Source organism: Physeter macrocephalus, chromosome 1, assembly GCF_002837175.3.
Source record: "Physeter macrocephalus isolate SW-GA chromosome 1, ASM283717v5, whole genome shotgun sequence".
NCBI classification, from domain to species: domain Eukaryota; kingdom Metazoa; phylum Chordata; class Mammalia; order Artiodactyla; family Physeteridae; genus Physeter; species Physeter macrocephalus.
Genome location: NC_041214.2, coordinates 26,334,602 through 26,357,511, shown reverse-complemented (window position 1 = coordinate 26,357,511; position 22,910 = coordinate 26,334,602). Strand labels below are relative to the sequence as shown.

The 22,910-nt window shown below is 40.4% G+C and overlaps 2 protein-coding genes across 10 annotated transcripts in view; one reads left to right on the top strand and one right to left on the bottom strand.

Annotated features, from left to right (window-relative positions):
• The window catches only part of TFDP2 (transcription factor Dp-2), a 178,917-nt gene that overhangs the window by 10,951 nt on the left and 145,056 nt on the right, over positions 1 to 22,910 (bottom strand). For 8 of the 9 annotated variants that reach the window (XM_007126490.4, XM_028489107.2, XM_028489112.2 and 5 more), the window contains 4 exons: positions 17,977 to 18,139; positions 11,327 to 11,473; positions 8,483 to 8,551; positions 4,146 to 4,297 (listed from right to left, as the gene is read on the bottom strand). In XM_007126490.4, the coding sequence (XP_007126552.1) occupies positions 4,146 to 4,297; positions 8,483 to 8,551; positions 11,327 to 11,473; positions 17,977 to 18,139 (531 nt within the window). The remainder of the gene's footprint in view (positions 1 to 4,145; positions 4,298 to 8,482; positions 8,552 to 11,326; positions 11,474 to 17,976; positions 18,140 to 22,910) is intronic. The other variant, XM_028489103.2, reaches the window with a different exon arrangement.
• On the top strand, positions 14,244 to 15,189 carry LOC114486215 (protein FAM32A-like). The gene has a single exon (XM_055085985.1). It carries the CDS (start codon positions 14,656 to 14,658, stop codon positions 14,980 to 14,982), a length of 327 nt encoding a protein of 108 aa, XP_054941960.1. The 5' UTR covers positions 14,244 to 14,655; the 3' UTR covers positions 14,983 to 15,189.

The window sequence follows — 22,910 nt, the reverse complement described above, 5'->3', positions numbered from 1 at the left end:
AGCTATAGTACTAGAAATTGTTACCGTTTAGGGCAATGAGTCATTCTGCTGGGTTTAGAAGAATGACATCTCAAATAAACCACTTGCCAATTTAAACACCTTTTCCTGTGACAGACAACAGGAGTCCATAAATTTCAGCCCTCATTAAGCTGTGGCAAACTGGAGACAGAAATTTTGGTCTAAATCTAATACTTTTCAAAGCTGTCTATAACTGTCACAAAAGATAAAATATGAAGGAAGCCTCTCCATGTAGGCATTTTTCCAGAGTAGATATACAGGTGGCCAAAAGACACATGAAAAGATGCTCAACATCGCTAATCATCAGGGAAATGCAAATCAAAACCACAATAAGATACCACACCTCACACCTGTCAGAATGGCTATCATCAAAAAGACAACAAATAACAAATGCTGGAGAGGGTGTGGAGAAAAGGGAACCCTTGTGCACTGCTGCTGGAGTGTAAACTGGTGCAGCCACTATGGAAAATAGTATGGAGGTTTCCTCAAAAAATTAAAAATAGAACTACCATACTATCTAACAATGCCACTTCTAGGTATTTACCTGAAGAAAACAAAAACACTAATTCAAAAACATAAAGTGCACACTTAATGTTCACTGAAGCATTATTTACAACAGCCATGATACGGAAGCAACTGAAGTGTCCATCAATAGATGAACGAATAAAGATGTGGTATGTACACACACACAAAAAAACCCACAGAGGAATATTCCTAGTCAGCCATAAAAAAAAAACAAAAAACAACTTGCTGTTTGCGACAACATGGATAGATCTAGAGGGTATTACTCTAAATGAAATAAGCCAGGCAGAAAAAGACAAATATCATATGATCGCACTTATATGTGGAATCTAAAAAATGAAACAAATAAAAGTAGATTCATAGAGAACAAATGGGTGGTCGGTTGCCAGACGGGAGGGGCTGAAGGTGGTGGGTGAAATAAGTGAAGGGGATTAAAAGGTACAAACCTCCAATTATAAAATAAGCCACGGGGATATAATATATAGCATAAGGAATATGGTCAATAATATTGTAATAAGTTTGTACGGGGAAAGATGGTTACTAGACTTATTACGGTGATCATTCTGTAATGGATGCAAATGTCAAATCCCTATGTTGTACGCCTGAAACGAACATAACATTGTATGTCAACTATACTTCAATAAAAACAAATAAAGCAAGCAGTCATTAACAAAAAAATAACGCAAAGAAAGCCTTTCCAATTTAATATCTAACTTTCCTACTATGAGTTGGCCTAACGAGGGTTGAGGAAAAAGCATGTTGGATGCTTACTTCATTTTCATGAGTCAAGTGTTAGCTACACCATACCTTAGATGAGCAGAAAATGGAAGACTTTTCACAAACTAACCAACCCCCAAGTCCTGTCTTGAGGGCCTAAGGAGTAAAAATGCCGCAAGAAAAAAGTGTCACATATAACACATAGCACGTTTCCGAACGTTTCTGTAAAGTACCAAATCAGGATGCCCAGCTGCCTGGCACAGGCTTTCAATAAAGAGGTGACTGTAAGAAGAAACCGTCCATCTGACTCCTAGGCTATGCCCTGGGGCACCATCACCCAGAGCCTCAGCCCCTCAGGGACAGAGTGCAGGCGAAGTTCTGGGACAGTGGTGGGCTTACGTTGTCATGAAATTCTATTAAAGTCACGCAAGGGTAAAGCTTTTTATGCTAGATCTTAAGGGCAAAATTTATAATTTAAAGCAAAATGCCACATTTAAGTAATTTGAAGTATATGAATTTAAATAAGTACATTAACAGAAATTCAGAAAAAAAAGAAACCACACAAAATCTGGAGTGGATGCCTGCCCCAGGGGTGACTTCAGGCATACGTTAAAAGCTGAAGGTTTCGTAAATGTAATCATCATTGCGGGAAAGCCTCCTGGCTAAGGGGAAAGGATTGCATCACCAAAGTAACGGAAAGACCAGGCTTTTCCACCCCACCTTGAATAACAAGCTCCTACAAGCAGCTCAGAGCCTCCTTCCCTCCACTCAGGGGAGGGTGAGGAAAGGGCACGAGTCAGTAACCACCCAAGAAGGACAAGAATCTGTAATTCCCTTAGGTCTCTGGTCCCCACACTTTCCTGCTACTCTTTTAGACCTCAAAGATTAACCAAAGAAGAGAATTTTAATGATTTCCCACAAAACGAGACTAACTAGAGAGAATAACTAGAATTCTAACAGTTTGTTTTTCCCGAAAATATGTTAACCATTCTCTAAAATTCTCAGATTTATGAGAATATGTGACAAGTCCTTGTAGACATATGTTTCTGTAAACAATTTTAAGTGTGTGAATAATAATACATCTACCATTTGGGCTGGTCCTTTATGAATTTAACGTCTGTAAACCAGCAAGTTAAATACTATAATTCTTGTTTTTACAGAGGAAGAAATGAGATCTCAGAGAAGTTAAGAAACTATACAACGAAAGATTGAAAAATGCATCTTCTGACGTCACAGCCTGCACGGTCCCTACTATTTCTACTTGTGTCTATAGCCTTAATTACCAAATACTCTAGAAACCCCTGTTGTTTCTCTTACTCTTCTTCTTCTTTTTTTGGGTTCCTTCTTATTTAAGTGACCCATAATCTCTGTATGCAATCAAGACAGGGAAGCAACACTGCCAGAGAAAAGAGTGGGAAAAACCAGGAATGGTAAAGCCCCACGGTGATGCAGTAGCTCTACGAGGCTAGAAGTTCCAGTCCCCGGGACAGTCCTAGGCTATGCCTCTGGCACTGATGTGGTTACTGAGCCCTCTTCTGCTCTCAAACGTGTCCCAATTTGGATAAGTTATATGCTGACTCCTTGGAAAAGTAGCTAATATTTACAAAGCACTTTCCATGAGTCAGACCTCTTAGAGGCATAATCTTATCTCACAACAAGGCTAAGGAAGTGACAGAGGCCCTGGTATCCTCCCCATTTGTTCTCTGGACACAGAGCTTTGAAGCAGTTAAATGGGGGAGCCACAGCCCACACTGTGTCTGCCTCACTCTGCACCCTATATGCCCTTAACGACCTCAATACTGGTCACAGCCTGAAGACCACTACTGTTCTCATGAAGGGTAAAATAAGTTACAAATAAACTCTGTATTTTGAAAACTGCTATTTCTCACTATGATAAATACTGCCATCAATCTTAGTTAAAATGAAAAACATGCTGGTGGGAATGTAAACTGGTGCAGCCACTGGAAGACAGTCTGGAGGTTTCTCAAAAAATTAAAAATAGAACTATCATATGATCCAGCAATCCCACTTCTGGGTATACATCTAAAGGAAATGAAATAACTATCCTGAAAAGATATCTGTACTCCCATGTTCATTGACTGCAGCATGATTTATAATAGCTGAGGCATGGAAACAACCTGTGTCCATCACCGGATGGGTGGATAAAGAAAATGTGGTATACTTAGAAAATGGAAAATTCAGCCATAAAAAAAAGAAGGAAATTCTGCCATCTGCAATAACATGGATGATGGACCTTATATGTGGATCTTAAAAACCAAACTTACAGATGCAGGGGACAGACTGGTGGTTGCCAGAGGCTGGGGGTGAGTAAAATGAATGAAGGTCATAAAAAGTACAAACTTCAAGTTGTAAGATAACAGGAAAGCAGGCAAGCAGAGAATGCATCTAGCACTTTCATGTCTACTCATTCATTATAAACAGAAGCACACTCAAATATGATATCGCAAAAGAAAGAATGAGTTTAGTGCCACATGTTGATCTCAACTATTTCCACCATAAATGAGGACAGTAATCACTAGTGAACCCACCTCGTCCCAGCCCCGAGTGATGCTCTACTTTACTGCAGTGACTTGCCCAGACTTATACCACATACGTGCACATACATGCACATCCTGACTTGGGCACCAGTATGCCTGTAGCACCGGCAGCACAGTGCCAGGCTCAAGAGAGGGGGCTGCGGAGGGTGAATGAGGAAGCAAGCGCTAGTAGATGACAGCACTCCACGTTTGAAAAGCTGTTGCATGAGCCCCAAGGAAGTTAGCCTTGGTGGGCTCAGACGATGGGTACAACCTTATTTATTTTGCAAATGATAGGAATCAGGTTAACAGAAGGTCAGCCCTGCCCTCTGCCGCTGGTTCTCCACTTACTTGTCACTGGAGATGCTGCAGTCTATGACTGTTTTTCTGCTTGTATTGATGATTATAAATGGCAGCTGAATGGTGGAGTTCAGAGCTGGAGGGCCCTGGTTCTGCTGTTCGTTTTGCCGATTTCTCTGTACCAGGTTTTTGAAAGCGATTTGCTGTAATGATCAACAAAATTACACATATAGTTATTTAACGTGGATAAGTGAGTTGGAACTAAGTGAATTAAATACATTTAAAATATAGTTTAAAATGAGAGCATTTAAAGAGGCCCTTCACCTATGAGTTAATTAAAATTAAACATTTAAGAAAAAAGATTAGAATGTTCCAACTCAATAAATATATTTCGAGGGAAAAAATATACATTTAAATGGTGTCTAACATTCCTAATACAAAAAATGGGGCCCATGGTTTCCATCAAGCATAGAAACAGGATCTTACAAATCTGGGAGAGCCAGTGGCACGTGCAACCCTTCTTAGAGTGATACAGCAAAAGGACTTGTTTTCCGTTTACCTAACACAGACTCCTGAGAGTTTAGGGTTAAATATGCCCCTTAGATTGTCTAGCCCAGAAATATGCAAACTTTATAAAGCCACAGAATGCTTTCTTCAAATGAAATCTTCTGGGACACCCACTGTTTATAAAACAGATGGAAAGCATCCTTGCTCTGGCTGGCTGCACTGGGGCCGAGTCCTGAGCCCTGCCAGCTCTGTCCTCATTCACTGCTTAGGTTCCTTCACAGAACTTCTAAGCGTCTTTAGGGGGCACAGTTTGGAATCTGGTCCAAGCCCCTCCCCACCTGATATCTTCCAGATGAGGGAACTGAGGCTTAGCATTGATTATAAGGTATATAAGGCCTGAATCTTTACAATGAATTTTGCTGCTACTTTTAGTTATAACCATTAATCAAAAGTCAAAGAAAGAGACCCTGCCACCCCCTTTTATTTTATTTATTTACTTAAAAATTGTATTTTATGTATTTGTTTTTGGCTGTGTTGGGTCTTCGTTGCAGTGCACGGGCTTCTCGTTGCGGTGGCTTCTCTTGTTGCAGAGCATGGGCTCTAGGCGCACGGGCTTCAGTAGTTGCAGCACGTGGGCTCAGGCAGTTGTGGCTCGCGGGCTCTAGAGCGCAGGCTCAGCGGCCATGGCGCACGGGCTTAGTTGCTCCGCGGCATGTGGGATCTTCCCGGACCAGGTCTCGAACCCAAGTCCCCTCCATTGGCAGGTGGATTCTCAACCACTGCGCCACCAGGGAAGCCCCCCCACCCCCCTTTAAATAAGGCAAATGCATCTCAGAATTCCACAGCTAGAAAGACCTTACGCAGCCAAAGTCTTTCATCTGCTTGTGGAACAGATATTGGTTTAAAAAGCTCCTGAAGTTACAGCCTTGCAACCCTTCCATCAGCGTGTTCCCTTTTCTCACCCAGCAGTGATGCATTTAAATTATTTTCTTAGCCTACGAGTGTTTATTTTAGGTCCCGGGCCTTAACTGAAGCTTGATTAAAATTACTGTCATCTTAAAATGGCTGGGTGCTATCTCCCTAGAAAGTAAACATTTACTCTTTTAAAATGCACAAAACAGAAGGGAAACCAATTTATTCTAGCCCTGACAGTGTGTCCAGAACCACCACTGTCAACACCATTCATTACCAAACATTACTTAAGTCATACTTATTAATTTGTTCTTTTCTGCTGCTAACGAACTAAGGCTATTTTATATTCAATGCTTAGTTCACTTAACAGAGGAAAAATATGCTGAAACTGTAAAACTGGGGAAAAGAATTGTATGTTTGAACACTTCTGCCTAGCTTCCTTACTCTTCTAGAAAAAGCATCTCGGAGACACCCCCATACTCCTCCTAGCTTTGTGGTCCTAGTGTCACGGGAGGGCCTTGGTAGAAGGGGGAATATAAACAGCGGTAAGTAAAAGTTCTTATGTATGTATGATTCATTGTTAAGTACTGTGTACATTTAATAGCATCAAAGATTTTTCTTGTGCAAAGCACTGTGAATACAGATATAATGTTATTTGGATAGTAAAAAGAAAAATCGTTTCCCATTTGTTTTGGACTGATTTCCTTATTTGTTGCCCTTTCATTGATTTCCTTCAGCCTTCTGTTCTTTTCCAGGCTCATTAACATCTATTTCAGAGGCTAAGCAGCTTCAGGTGTATTCAGACATTCATTTTTGTCCTGCATTAGTAGCTCTGGGAAAGATTTACTGGCTGAAGGGACAATGATACAGACAAAAGTAGGGCATCTAGGTTATCTGTAGGCAGAATCTACTCACACCATTCCTCTCCCACATCACCAAGGATGAAAGAGAAGTGGTGCCATGTAAGTAAAAGTGACCTGGGTCATGTGATGTCAGTAGCTGTGACCTTAACTTGTTAAAAAAAAATGAAGCTAGCTTAGCCGCAGCGAGGCAAAGTTTTCCTGTTTAGGGACAACTTGCTTAATTTTATGAGGAAGAAATAAGCTATTGTATCTACCAGAAGATTAGAAGTTATACTTGGGGTTTCATTTTAATGTTTAGAGAGACTTGCTTTTATAAATGTTGACAGCTAGGTTGTGCCTGGGTTGAAATCTTCCATAAACATTTACTTTGAGAGACAGTAGAGGAAAAGAAACTTAGGACTTAAAAGAAAAAAAAAAAAAAAAAAAAAAGCAATGTTCATTGTATAAAGATAAGCAGGGGAAAACATATTCCAGTTCATCCTCTGTGCTGGCCATCTAGGGATGGGAAAGCCCCACATACATGAGGGCGATTTTTGCTCAGCGCGAGTCTTTCTGATAAACAGATAATTACAGGCATACGGATAAACAGGTTTTTATAATAACATATGCCAAAAATCAAGCTCCAAAATGTTCCATGAGGGTTTTGAGGAAATGTGAGGAAGGCCTAGCACAGGGTTTTAGGGTCTGTGAGTTGGAAGGGAAATACTGCAGATACTGCAGGGACAGGGACGCCAGAGAGGCAGCCGGGGAAGGAGACGGCGAGGCAGGCCAGGTCTCTCAGCAGGCAGAGCTGTACAGGGAGCAGGCACAGGAATAAACTGTCAGCTTTCAGGCTTCGTTTTTCTTTTAAGCTGCAGAATGCTCTCTTCCAACAAAGACTACTTTGGAAGTCCAGTATGAAAAATACGTAAGACGCCTGCTCCAGAGGTAGTTCCCATAGGGGCCAGTGCGAGATGCAGACACAGAGCAGCAAGAAGGCGGAGCCTAATGAGGAGGGAACATCATGGCGGGGCTGCCTGTGTTGGGGGTCTGCTGCTGCCCCCCTGCCCCGCTTCCTCCCCTCCTTCCTTCCCGGACCACACGCAGCTGTGGAAGGGCTAGCGGTCTTCTTCCTCTCTGATGTGTACGTAAATGTGAAAAACAAACGAACAAAGAAAAAGAAACACACGTCTAGAAAGGGAAAAACAACAATCTGGAACATGTAGGAATACTTAACCTATTCTGTCCATGAGACAAAGTGAGTATTTTAGGGGGAAAAAAAATGTTACAATTATTTGGTAATTTATTGCTTCCTTTATTTCTGAAAAGTAGATGCACCAAAAATGAAATAGGACCTATGGTTGTTCAAATCCACATGGATTTCATGATTGGTTGAAAGCTCTTCATATAAAGATAATTTGCTGATTAAAAACAAAAGTATAAAGACTCGCTGGCTCATTTTACAAAGTTCTTCTGATTAGACTGGAAATGACCCGCTGTACTGCTCAAAGTGAATTTTTACAGCAACTGCCAATTACCAAAAATAGAAAAAAAAAAAAGTCCATCTACCCTGTGATTTTACCTCACATGATATTATACAAGGCCTCTGATATTTTTTTAATTACCCAGATTCTAGACAGTTATCAAAAAAGGCATAAATACAGGGATCCTTATTACACTATAAAATTTAATTTTCCTAAAGAGAAATGCATTTTAAGTTTCGGTATTTCTACAAAGCTTATCATGTTATAATGTCACTTACAGATCATAAGTATTACAGGTGGATTAGATTATTTTACTCAAAGCGCCTAAAATTTAACTAGCCTTACTCCTGATGTTCCAAATAAGGGCTCAAATAATTTCTGTTCAGAGTAAGGGTAAGAGTCAAGTGAACTGTTGCATAATATGTTCCACATTAGAGCTGCTGTGAGGCCCCCCGATGTCGGTGAGAGATGCGGCAGGCAGGTCATGAGCACGGGATGAGCTCGGGCGTGGCAGAGGCTGCCCTAGCAAGGCCCCACCAGACACTCAAAGGCACCCAAAGCAGAAAACGCTGACTCAAAGCAAGTAAGGGGAGAGGCAGAGTACAGGTAGAGAAGGTAATGAAATACACCCCCGCTTCTTTACCTGTAGGAGAAGTTCCTGAAGCTGGGCCCGCTTCTGCTTTATCCGTTCTATCCGCCTCTGCTTCTCGATCTTTAAAACACAGGTTACAAAATAGCATGAACATATGCAGAGTAGGAAGTACTGCTTGCTTTCCAGGTCCCAGTTCTGAGATATCGAGAATTTTCCTTAGAGACACTCAACCCGTTTTAACTACAAACATCAATAAAGGCGAATCACACCTTCTGAGTTTGGGTGAGCAAGCAGGCAAGACGGCAGAACTGTGGCAACTGCCATCATCATGGCAACCACCCCCTCAGTGAACACTTGCTCTGCAGTGCCTGCTGCTATTTATTACAGAAGTGCTCATCAGAGTAACGGCTAACACGTGGTGAATACCTACTCTACTTGCCAGCACTCAGCTGAGCCCCGGACACATGTTCTCTTAATTCGTCTTCACAAAACCCTAGAGGTAAGTACTGCTGTTACCCCTTCTGCAGTAAGGAAATGGAGGCACAGAGAGGGTTAAGTAACTGCCCAAGGTCACACAGCTGGTGAGTGGCAAGAGGCAGGATTTGAACCTAAGCCACCTGGTTTCAGGGACCCTATTATTAATTCCTTTGCTCTATGAACCGCCAAGAATGAGGTAAGATCTCATTTAAGATCTCCGTTTAACTGCCTTTTAAACAGGCACAGCTGCTAATACAGAGAGGCTACATATTCAATACGAAATCCCTACTTGTTGTAAGAAACATGCTTATGGGACAAATTTCCCAGCTTCAAATAACTATTATTTTCCTCACTCTCACAGCTACCTAGAAAACATATATTGGGGTCTGAATTTCCCATAGATGAATTCCTCACTGTGTCTTTGGGCAAAAGCCAAAGACATCTAATAAGACATTTTTTTAATCTACTCCATTAGGGTTTTTTTTTTTTTTTTTTTTGGGGGGGGGGGGGGGGGCTGCGCCTTGCTGCATGCAGGATCTTAGTTCCCCAACCAGAAGCGCGGAGTCTTAACCACTGGACCACCAGGGAAGTCCCATAAATATGTTTTGTTTGTTTGTTTGTTTTGGCTGCACCTTGTGGCTTGCAGGATCTTAGTTCCCCAACCAGGGATGGAAGCCGGGGCCACAGCAGTGAGAGCGCCGAGTCCTGACCACTGGACCGCCGGGGAACTAAGCAGCGTCTTTCTTGTTTGCTCCCCATCTAGTCCGCACCGAGAGTTTCTCTCATGGTGCCTTCTAACCACTACCACGCTTGAATCCTAAAACACTGAAGACCCACTGTAAAATCTGTGCTCTCCCCTATTTGGAAAGATGCTGCAGGGCGTTCCCCCTGTGTCTGAAGCTGTGACAGGGCAGCCCTCATCTGCCCCTCATGCTCTGCACCCAGCCAGGCCAAGCTGTACTGATGCTGCCTCTAGAACACTTCTCCAGCCTCACTGCCACAGCCAGAACTCAGGCCCTCTCCAACCCACCCGCCCTCACCTTCCCTCCTCATCTTCCTGTCAGTTCAACTTCCAACCCACTAGTAGAGTGACCCTTTAGAACACACGCCCTCAGCCCTCTTCCTTATCATTCTCCAGCAGCTTCGCTTGTTTATAGGATCAGGTCCCTACTGCTTTAGCACTCAGAAACCTATGCCCTCTCTCCCCGCCTGTACCCTGGCCACACCCACTGCGGGCATGCCCTCTTCAGCCTGCCTCGCCCAGAGAGCCCTCCCTGCCCTAAACCACTTGGCAAACTCCTACTCCTCCCTCAGGACTGAGTACAGGGTTTTCTTCTTGGTAAAGCCCTCCCTTAGCTCCCTTTCCGGAGAATCTGTACATACATCTTCCACAGGAGTCATCACATTTCTGGCTAACTCCTTTTACATTTCTGCTCTCCTCTATTAGTATGAAAGCTCCTTGGGGTCAGAGATTTTGTCTCGTATAATCTTTGTTTAAGCACATGGTAGATGCTAATAGATTACTGCTTACTGAGTCTATGTTATCGGCTTAATATTACTGGTAATTAATAAAACCCTCAAATTTCACTCTATCAGGAGGAGAAAAAAGGACATATCCACCGTAGCACATGAAGAACATTATTCTAGAACTTCTGATGACTGCCTGGTTTCTCCCTCCATCCACAAGTGTAATAATACCAAAATTTTTTGATTTGCTGGAGGGAAAAAGGGACGGAAAAAAACACAAAATCAACCATATTCACCTCTAAAGCTGTAGTCAGCCTTGGTCTATTACCTTTAAGGGCCATGACAGTAAAATTATGTCAAATCAATTTAGAAATAGTGTGTCAGGACACATGCTCACTTAGCAAAGATTTTGTCTAATGATTAAACTTAACAGAATAAACAATGTTTTGGCATACATCATCCACAAATTCATGTAAGCTGACCATTCCAATAAGGATTCAAATAAAATACCATACCATTCTGTTGCCACTGATTCTAGAGTCAAAGGTTAAATACAAGAAATAAACAGCCAACTTGATCCATTTTTTTGGATGGATACAGCAAACATTTCATCAAATAAGACAGCATTTCTATCACACAAGTCACTAAACATTTATTAGTAGAGTGCTCAGAATGAAATTAGAATAAAATAAAGATCTCCAAAAAACAGTAAAAATCAGTCATTTAATTTCTCTGTCCCTCGCTTTCATCGGACATGAGTCAGACTAGACCTCTCTAAATCTCCTTCCAGTTCTAAAATTCTACATAGAAGAATCTGCTAAAAAAAAAAAGGCATAGTATACATGAACAATTAGGAATATTTTAATACTATGTGATTATATCTCTAAATTAAAATGTCTCTTATGTAAAAGAAAGCAAACTACTATCTGTAAACAGATTTTCCTCACTTACCTCCAGGTTTTGACATTCCTGAGCAGAATTGGTAGGCAAGCCGATCCACTTGATTTCTTTTTTCTCCTTTGAAATTATGTTCATTGCCATTAGCACATTTAAAGCATCATAAACTCTTCGCCTAATGTTCTTCTGGTCATAAGCCTGCTAAAAAATATTTTTATTGAGTGATAAATTTTAAAGGTTAAGATACAGTCACAGGATATTAGAATATTTAATTAATATTATTATAATATCTTCAAAGTCCTGAAAGAACTGTACACCCAGTGAAAGTATCCTTCAAAAGTAAAGATGGGGGCTTCCCTGGTGGCGCAGTGGTTGAGAATCTACCTGCCAATGCAGGGGACACGGGTTCGAGCCCCAGTCCGGGAAGATCCCACATGCCGCGGGGCAACTAGGCCCGTGAGCCCCAACTACTGAGCCTGCGCGTCTGGAGCCTGTGCTCCGCAACAAGAGAGGCCGCGATAGTGAGAGGCCCGCGCACCACGATGAAGAGTGGCCCCCGCTTGCCACAACTAGAGAAAAGCCCTCGCACAGAAGCGAAGACCCAACACAGCAAAAATTAATTAATTAATTAATAAAAACCCCCTACCCTCAACATCTTCAAAAAAAAATTAAAACACTTAAAAAAAAAGATGAACTAGATACTTTCAAGCAATCTAAAACATAAAACAATCTTAAAAATAGATTATGTTACCAACAGATCTAAATTAAACAATACTAAAGGGCCTTCTTTAGGTAAAAGAAAGATAATCTAAGATGGGAGCCTGGAGATATAGGATGGAATGAAGACCAACTCAAAAGGTAAATCTCAATACTCACTGTATAGAACATAATATCTTGTAGAGTCCAGAATATATAGAGAACTAATATACATGACAATAATAGTACATATATGAGAAAGGCATAATGAAGTTAAAGTGGCTAAGGCCTTGCAGTGCCTCGGAGGATACCAGACTTTGAAAAGTCAAGGATCCATGTTTTAAGCTCTAGTAAACAGTGCTTCTCAAAATGTGGTCCATGCACCAGTGCAGATCTGCGAACTATTATTAACATACAATGAAAATAGTGAACTTGCACCAAAATATAATCACACAGATCACTACACACACTGTTTAGTTCAGCTGACTTTTTTGGGGGGGGCGCGGTTAGCAAGACTTTCTTAATGAAGGAAACTGTGTTAACTTACATTGTGGAAAAGCCCCTTATCTCACTGTGCACAGGTGGGTCATAAGAACCAAATCCAGTCAATCCATGAAAATAAAGGAATGTGGAGCACTGAATCAATTTAAATATAGAACTAAACTTAAATAAATGGGAGATTTAAGTTATAGAACTGAATGTAAATATTAGAAATCCTGACACTGTAGAAATAATGATAATACAACAAATATCAGAAGGAGGCAGCCAAGGAAGTCTGATTTCCTCCTCTTTGATATTGGAAGGGGCATGAATTCAAAGCAGGTGAACTAAGTAACAATTCTGGCACAATATATTCATTTAAAGTCATAAAAACAATAATAATAGTATTCTTTTAACAACTGCCACTAATATATTCAATCTGAATCCTGTGGTAGAGGGGAAAACTGGGAGATGGGAGTAAATAATAGGCATATTGATTTATTTTTCCCTCCCTAATCAACAGATACTGGTCTGTAGGTGATAACTCTAGAAATAAAATACTGAAGTTACTTAAAGTTGAAAAAAAAATAAAAACAATTAAAGAACTACAGACTACAAACCTTCCAAATTATCAGAAAAAAAAAAAAAAAAACAAAGCAGTGAATAAACAGGAAAAAAAAACCCCAACCCTTGCTTATATTCGGGAGTGGGATGGGTAGTTAGTAAAAATGTATGTATGTTAGATGTTGAGAAGTGCTAGGAAGAAATGCCTCATTGTAGTGACAGCTGAGTGAAGATTCAGTGGAGAGGAGAGAGAAACCATATGGATCCCTAGCAGAGTATTCCAGGCAAAGGAAACAGAAAGTGCAATGGCTTGATTAGGAGCATATCCACGAAATGTGTGGCTGGAGTGCAGTAACTGAGGGAATGGATAGTAGGAGATGAGAGGTAATACTGGGCCAGGTCACACGGGGGCTGGGCGACCGTTTAGAGAACTCTGAAGCTCACTGAAAATCAGAATGTCATATACTTTTTTTTTCAAGTGCCCAGGGAAATTAAAAGAAAAAGAAATCACCACATAATGGCTCACAAGAAAAATCTCAAAGCAATCCCCCCAAAAAGGAAAAAGTTCAACTCACAATTTCTGATCATAGGTAATAAAGGTAAAAATTCATGACAATGAACAAAAATTCCTACCACCTGGAACTATAAGAAACTTTTCTAATGCCATTCTTAGGTCAAAGAAGAAATTAAAACCAAAGTTACAGAATACCTAAAGAATAACATATCGGAATCAATGGGATATGTATGGCTAAAGCCATGCACAAGAGGAAAAGTCAGAACTTCCCTGGTGGTCCAGTGGTTAAGAATCGGCCTCCCAATGCAGAGGATGCAGGGTTTGATCCCTGGTCAGGGAACGAAGATCCCACATGCCGCAGGGCAACTAAGCCTGCACACCGCAACTACTGAGCCCATGCACTCTGGAGCCTGCGTGCCACAACTAGAGAGAAGCCAGCATGCCACAATGAAGAAGAGCCCGTGCACCACCAATGAAAGACCTCGCATGCCACAACGAAGATCCCACATGCCACAACTAAGACCCAATGCAGCCACATACATACATACGTACATACATACATAAATGGAAAAGTCACAGCCATAAAGACTTTCATTACTAAACAAAGATAATAAAGGTAAATAAAGTATACATCATAGTCTGCAGGGTAGAGAAATAACAAAAGTAACTTCAGGAAAGAGAACAGACTTAAATACAGATAAAAACAGAAATCAACTGCAAAACAGGAGGTCGATACAAACAAATCTAAGAGATGTTTGGGGTTTTTTTATTTTGGAAATATAATTGCAAATAATTTTGAGAGCATGGATGAAATGGAGGATGTTCTAAGAAAACATAAAATACCAAACTGACTCTTAATGGAGAAAGCAATTGTAAACGGACTAATTACCAAAAAAGAAATGGAAAAAGCTATCTAAACTCTACCCCCCACCAAATCACCAGGCCTAGATGGTATCTCAGGTGATTTCTATAAAATTTCAGGGAACAGAAAGAACTAGACGTCCAATGCCATTAAATCTGTGATGGAGTAGAGAAAGAGAAAGAGAAAACCTCTAAATTCATTTTATAAAGACAGCATAACACTACTAATCAAAAATGCGAAGATGGTAGTGAACTGCAGACGGGTGCCATGGAGGCCTGCGGGCAGGTCCAAAAGGGGCCCTTGGAGCTGAAAGGCGTCGCAGAGCTCAGCATGACCAAGCAGAAGGAGAAAAAGGAAAAAGACAAGGCAAAACGCCTGGAAGCGATGGGAATGAGTATAAAGAGCAAGGAGCAGAGGTGTGGCCTGGAAAAGTGGGCCTCGGCCCAGGTGGCCTTGGAGGAGATGCAGCAAATGGAGAGGATCCTGAAGAAAGCATCCAAAACCCACATACCGAGCGAGCACAGAGGACTCAGCAGAGACCTGGACACACTCCTGGAGCACTATGACACGCCCGGAGTCAGCTGGGCAAAGTAGCTTCCCTGCCCCAGGGTATGGAGTGGCATGGAAGGGGAGCAGAAGGCCAAGCTGGGGTTATGTCTGGTGCCTTTGGTATTTTCCAGAAACATTCTTTTACACACACCCTTGTGTCTTCTGCTGAGACAGTGCTTTTCAAAGCAGTGTGCCCTCATTCCAGACTTGATTAAAGTAAGACTGTCCTTTTATTCTACTTTGATTTCTTGGGAGCACATAGGAGGTAAACCATTTTAGTTTGGAATGGGAATTTTTGAAAGTCTATCCAGAGATTAAGGTTATTTCTGGGTAAGTGCCAAGGAAAAGTGTTTTCACCCCTGAGTTGCATCTACCTCTTTGACAGCCATCCCGCTGCCTCTGCCTGCATGAGGCTGACTCCAGAGGATAAGGAGCTAATGCCAGGGTAGCCTGCAGCATGTACACCCCTTTAGGGCCCTGCATGGGCTGCGCTGCCAAGCTCCCTCTAGCTTGGGGCTTCTGCTCTGCCACCAAGAGCCTGGGGAAGCTGCCTGAAGCTTCGTGGCCTTCAGTCGGCCTCCCCAGCCACCTGGCCAGTGAGACAACGCAGCCTGGGCGGCAGAACAACGACCTAAGGCGAGGATGGAATATACCCCTTGTCCCTTTCTGAAGCTGGGCCAGCTCGCAGCCTCTTCTCCCAATGCTCCACTCCCGACATGTCTAGTGAGTGTTGCCAAGGCAGGCATTGCTAATCGAGTACAGCATTCTTTGTAACAGAACTCAGACACAGTCTGCTTCCCTACTCTCCACGCTAAGATCGAAGCAGTTCCTGTATTTATTCAGACTTGGCACGTTAATGTGTTTGGCATTCCTGGCCTAAGGACACCTCAAGGGTGATGGGAGCAAGGCGGCAGAGTCCCAGCACAGACAGACATGGGTGCAGTCCAAAAGGAGGACCCAGGTTCTGATGCTGGAGAACCAGGAACTTTGAAGGCCTACGTGTACTCACTGGATAAGGATCAAACTAATTGCATATGCTACTGGGAGAAATGTCTTTGTTGACAAAGACACTGAAAGAATAACAAAGCCAGAAGAGAAACCAGTCTGGGACTCATATGTGAACTGCAGAATAAAGGGAAAAAAGTTATTAAAAAAACAGCAAAGACGGTAAAAACAAAAGTAAAAAAAACCCTCACCAATCTCATTCATTAATACCAGAGTAAAAATCCTAAAATTTCAGGAAACTATCCAGAATTTGATTAAATTCAGCATCCATTCCTAATTGTTTTAATTAAGAAAAAGGAAATAAACATTCATTAAAAAATTAAGTTATGGTTACTATCATCTCAAAATAAAACCTTTATCATAATTAAGGTTGCAAAACAACGAATATTTCCACTAACGTCAAGAATTAAAGACTCAATATGCTACAGTTACTACTATTACTTAATACTGTTGTGGAATACATATAGTATGACTACATTTAAATAAAATGCAAACTGATTTATAAAGATAAAAAGCATATCAGCAGTTGCCTGGGGATAGAGGGAGAGGGAGGGATGGATGACAAAGGCAGGAAGAACCTTTTGGGAGTGATGTAAATGCTTTGTGTCTTGATTATGGTGGTGATGACACAGGTGCATACAACGGTCAAAACTCACTGAATTTTACACTTGAAATGAATACATCTTATTGTATGTATGTAAATTATTCCACAATACAGAAGGAAAAAATAATTTAATTGTACACTTAAGACATGTGTACTTCCCTCCCTGCATGTAATTTTATCTCTATTTTTTAAAAAGTGAGAATGATTTTATACATGCTAAAAAAGAGGCTCTAAGATAAATATTGTTAAGAAAATAAAATTTAAAATGAAGCATGGGGCTTCCCTGGTGGCGCAGTTGTTGAGAGTCCACCTGCCGATGCAGGGGACACGGGTTCGTGACCCGGTCTGGGAAGATCCCACATGCTGCGGAGCGGCTGGGCCCGTGAGCCATGGCCGCTGAGCCTGCACGTCCGGAGCCTGTGCTCCGCAACGGAAGAGGCCACAACAGTGAGAGGCCCGCATACTGCAAAAAAAAAAAAAAGAGAGAAAAAAATGAAGCATGCAGGCTTTCCTGGTGGCGCAGTGGTTAAGAATCTGCCTGCCAATGCAGGGGACACAGGTTCGAGCCCTGGTCTGGGAAGATCCCACATGCCGTGGAGCAACTAAGCCTGTGTGCCACAACTACTGAGCCCGTGTGCCACAACTACTGAAGCCCACGCGCCTAAAGCCCATGCTCCACAACGAGAAGCCACCACAATAAGAAGCCCGCGCACCGCAACGAAGAGTAGCTCCCGCTCGCCACAACTAGAGAAAGCCCACGCACAGCAACGAAGACCCAACGCAGCCAAAAATAAATAAAATAAATTTTAAAAATAAATGAATAAAATAAAATGAAGCATACAAAAGCATAATCACATTTGTGTTTACAATAATAAAAGAAATAAATTTTATTATATATGTGTATAAAGAATGTCTGGAATGATACTCAGGAATCTGGTAATAGTGAAGAGTGCCTTTGGGGAGGCAGATTAGGGTCTGTGGTAGAAGAGAGATATTTTTTATTACATACTCTTCGGTACAAGTGAATTTTTATAAACATGTTCATGTAGTATTTTTTCAATTAAAAACGAGATAAAATTTTCTTATTGACTTAGACATGGAAGAAACACTAAAAGGTTCAGAAATGTATCTGAAGTCATTCAAATATAAAAAGCGTATTTCTAAAAAGTATGTTTCTTCAGTAACCCCCAAAGACATTTAAAGAATACTTGTCCATCTTTATGTTTAAATAAATAGTAAAAGAATTCTTTCTAAGACAAAACAACAAAAAATCAAAACAAAATTCCCCAACAGACAATATGAAACCCTCAAGTAAAGGAGAAGTTGGGATTCCCTAGCTTGTCTGAATCCTCGAATTGACACGGACAACCCAGAGAGGTACACTGCTGCATCACTCAGCACAGTCAATGTCAAGTGCATGATCTACCTACCGAATCAGCTGCCAAATGGTTATTTGAATTGGTGAATTCGGACACCAGCTCATCAGCTACTTCATTATATGATGTTGTACCTTTCCGCTGAACTTTCTCACACACTTTCATTGAAAAATGTCTCAAGCCCTTTCCATTTTTATCTCCTTTTTTGCTTCGTTTGCTAAAAGAGAAAAAAAAATTATACTCCATTATACTTATTAGAGATTTCCTTTACAAAACATAAAATAATGTGAGAAGACAGGAATTTGATAAATTTTACATTGAATTAGAGATAAGGAAATGCTTTAAACAATTTTTGCCTTAGAAGCCTAATAAAGTGTAAAGCTAGAGTGCACTTCTATGCCCACTCATTTATTCAATAAATATTTACTGACCAGTTACTTACTATTATGTGCCAGGTACTGTTTTACACATTGGGAGAAGATCCGTGAAAACAACAGACAAAAACTCTGCACTTGCAGAGTTTATATTCTCAATACTTACCATTTTGTATTCTATGTATGCTACAGCTTTTTTTTCTTTCCACCTAAAATTAAAAGTACCACTATTCTCAGGTTCAGTTATCTACTCAATTTTCAATTAGAGGTCATTGGTATTAATAACAAATCTACATCTTCGGTTATCTTAAGTTAGGTTAATGCCTAGGTCTAACCTTTGATAACTTAATCATTAAAATTTCAGGGGCGCCATTTAGTTCTACTAATATCTGAGTACCAATTATATAATAGGAACTGTATTAGGGACTAGAAGTACAAAAATGATAACTGAGGCAAAATCCTTTCCCTCAATGAGTCTTGAGGCCAGAAGAGAGACAAAACAGACATATAATGACAGATAATTCTAATATAATAATGTAAATGCCAGTCAGAGTTATTCACAATGTTCTATGGGAATTAGGAAGAGGGATATCTAGTCTAACTGGAGGAAGTCTTCCTGGAGTAAGAATCAGTGAAAACAATCAACAAAATGAAAAGGAAATCCATGGAATGGGAGAAAATATTTGCAAACCCTTTATGTGGTAAGTGGTTAATATCTAAAATATCTAAGAAACATCTACAACTGAAAAGGTGTTCAACATCACTAATCGTAAGAGAAACACAAATCAAAACCACAATGACATATGATCTCACACCTGTCAGGATGACTATTATTAAAAAAAAAAAAAGATAACAAGTGTTGGTGAGAGTGTAGAGAAATTACAATAGAACCCTTGCACATTGTTGGTGGAAATGTAAAAATGGTACAGCTGCTATGGAAAAAAAATATGGAGGTTCCTCAAAAAATTAAAAATGGAACTACCATATAATCCAGCAATCCCATTTCTGGGTATATACCCAAAAGAATTGAAATCAGATCTCAAAAAGATATATCGGTCATGTTCATTGCAGCTTTATTCACAATAGTCAAGATATGGAAAACTCATAGATGGATGAATGGATAAAGAAAATGTGGGGTGTGTGTGTGTGTGTATACACACACACACACACACACTGGAATATTATTCAGTCTTAAAAAAGAATAAAACCCTGCCATATGTGACAACATGGATGAACCTGGAGGACATCATGCTAAGTGAAATAAGCCAGTCACAGAAGGACAAACATTGCATGATTCCACTTACATGAGGTATCTGAAATAGTCAAACTCACAGAAGTGGAGAATAGAATGGTGCCTGCCAGAGGCTGGAGGGAAAGGGGAAATGGGGAGTTTGCTATGCAAAGGAACCTAGACTTTTTCATATTCCATCAGTATAATTATATTCATTTATAAGTTATTTACATATTCTACTGTGTTATGTCCATTAAGAAACAGATGCTAAATGTACTTTTCAAAAGAATAAGGACAGAGGTCTACTTTCTTTTTCCCACATTCCCAATCATCCATGTAGTACTCATTGTGGTCACAGACTACTACTGAAATACTGGGATGCCACTAAATGGTATTGAGTAGGTGAGGGCCTGGTGAAATTATCAGTGAGACAGAGATTCTGGCAGCAGAGTAACTTACAAGGGCAGAAGCAGAAAACAGGAAGACCTGTTGAGAGGCTACTGTAATAGCCCAGGCAAGCAATGCTGAATTTCAGGAAACTGGTAGGAGTGGATAAGAAGAGATGGATTTGCAAAAATGTTAAAGATAAAAATCAGTGGAGGACTTTCCTGGTGGCGCAGTGGTTAAGAATCCACCTGCCAATGCAGGGGACACAGGTTTGATCCCTGGTCCGGGAAGATCCCACATGCTGAGGAGCAACTAAGCCCATGCACCACAACTACTGAGCCTGCACGCCACAACTACTGAAGCCCGCAGCCTTAGACCCCGCACTCTGCAACTACTGAGCCCAGGAGGCACAACTACTAAAGCCCACATGCCTAGAGCCCATGCTCCACAACAAGAGAAGCCACCACAATGAGAAGCCCGCGCACCGCAACAAAGACTAGTCCCCGCTCACTGCAACTAGAGAAAGCTCACGCACAGCAACAAAGACCCAACGCAGCCAAAAAAAAAAAAAAAAATCAGTGGAACTAAATTATTGATTGATGTGGATTGTAAGGAAGAAGAAATAGGACAATGATCCTTAAAAGGAGGGGTCATTTACTGAGATCAAGGAGACAGGAATGAATTCATGAATTTCATTTTAAACCTTCTCATTTGCACTGTCCAGTACTCTAGGAGTAACCCACATGTGGCTATTGAACACCTGGAATGTGCCAAGTCTGAACTGCGTATGCTGTCGGTGTGAAATACACACTGCATTTCAAAGACCTTCATGAGAAATGAAGGTAAAAGGGCTCATGTATAATTTTTATATTAACTACATGCTGAAATATATTATTTTAGATATACTAGATTAAATAAAAGATATAAAATCAATTTCACATATTTCCATCTACTTTTTATTTTTATTTTTTATTTATTTATTTATTTTTTTTCCATCTACTTTTTAAATTGGCTGCTGGAAAATTAAAACTTACATGTGGCTTGTATTACATTCTATCGGGCAGCAATGATGTTGAGTTTGACATGCCTATAGAACATCCAAATGGGTATATTCAATAGATAGTTGAGTATATTAGTCTACAGCTAGTGGGAGAGGTCACTTACAAACTTATCAGCACGTGTACCCATGCCAACTCTCCTTCCCACCAGTCTCAGAGAATTAGGTAACCCTCTTCCTTTTCAAATCTATCTTCCTTTTACAAGATAACAGCTTTATTGAAATACAATTCACGTACCATGAACTTCATCTTTTTAAAGTATACAATTCAGTGGTTTTCAAAAGTTATGTAACCATCACCACAGCCTAATTTCTTCATCCTAAAAAGAAACTGCACCCATGAGCAGTCATTCCTCAGCCTCTCTGCCCCCAGTACCTGGCAACCAATATTCTATTTTCTGTTTCTATGGATCTGCCTATTCTTCAATGTCAACTTTGCAAATGGAGTGCTTCTGTTTCTGTATTGTTTGCTTTCCTTGAGCTGGCCCATCCAGTTTTTTGTTTGTTTTTTGAATGTACAGCCTATCATGGAAGCTGAATCTGTTCAAGACTCCAGCTCCACCTACCAGTTTGAAGGAAATACCGAGGACAGAAGAACACGTTAAACTATACAAGAGAGATGCGATAAGCAAAATCTTTAGTAGGAATTCTCTTCAGGACATATAATGTAGTTTCTTCAACTAATAATTTGTAAGGGAAAAGGAGTGAAAGAGTGAGAGACATACAGAGGGGGACTTTACAGATTATAAAAGACATCAATTTATTTAAATGCTGAGTCATACAGCCTGTACACACACACACACACACACACACACACACACACACACACACACACCAGCTATGGGGGAGTCTGGGAAGATAGCAATAGCAGCATAGTTCTCAAACTCTCCAAATCTCCGCATAAAAACAGATGGAATGACTAGGCAGCAAAACCTGAACCCCTTGACAACATTTACAACAAAACTAGATGACAAAGTACCTTCAACAAATGCCAGAATACAAACTACCAATAGCCAAAAGGCCTACACAGTAGTGTCTGTGTGGGCAGAAAAAGAAATATTCAATGAGGCTGCATTTAATGGAACTCAGAACAGGATAAGCCCAAAACAGGCAACAAGAATTTGCTAGAAAGTACAACAGGCCAATTTGAGAGCAGCAGTTGAAATGAGAAGTTTTGACCTCAGTACCAGCTGAGTGCAAGAGGTTGCCAACAAAGACTGAAGAGGTTGCAACAATCTAGCCCATATGACTCCCACAAGTGACAGTCAAGAGAAAATTAGAAATATTGGAGGTAAGCAAAGAATATATAGACAATAAGAGTATCTGAAGAAGAAAATCAAGGCAAGGGAACAGAATAAATACTAAACGCTAATTAAGTCAAGAAAATGTTCATGAAATAAAAGAAAAAAAAGACTATCAATCTAGAATGACAAATACCAAAACATTCTAGTAAAACTGCTGTATTTCAAAGAAAAAGAACTTTTTAGGTATCTAGAAAAAGAGAGTATCCTATTTTTCAACAGCAAATTGTTACATTAGAAGAAAATTAATATATTTAAGAATTTGAAAGAAAGTATAAGCCAAGGATTTTTGTATCCAGCATAACTGACTTAGACAATCAAAATGACTAAAGAAACATTGACATAAAGGCCTTGTGAGTATTTATGTACAGTTACCTGTAGACGTGAGACAAAATGAGGGCTAAGAGGCAGACAGTATAGTATTTAAATAGGCAAATGCTCAAATACTGTGGGACTATTATGTATGACTATTAGAAAAATGGGAAGAGAATGGAGAGAGCATATGCAAAAAAGTTTTTTAATGTTTTCAATAATCATGTTAATGGTTATATTAGTATTATTATTTGGGACTATTGAGCATGTAATATGGGATAAAGTCAATGAGTAATTACCATATACGTTAATTCTAACATCTCATC

What these genes read in the sequence shown, in the direction of transcription:
- LOC114486215 (XM_055085985.1), top strand. Translation starts at nt 14,656, where the DNA reads ATGGAGGCCTGCGGGCAGGTCCAAAAGGGGCCCTTGGAGCTGAAAGGC.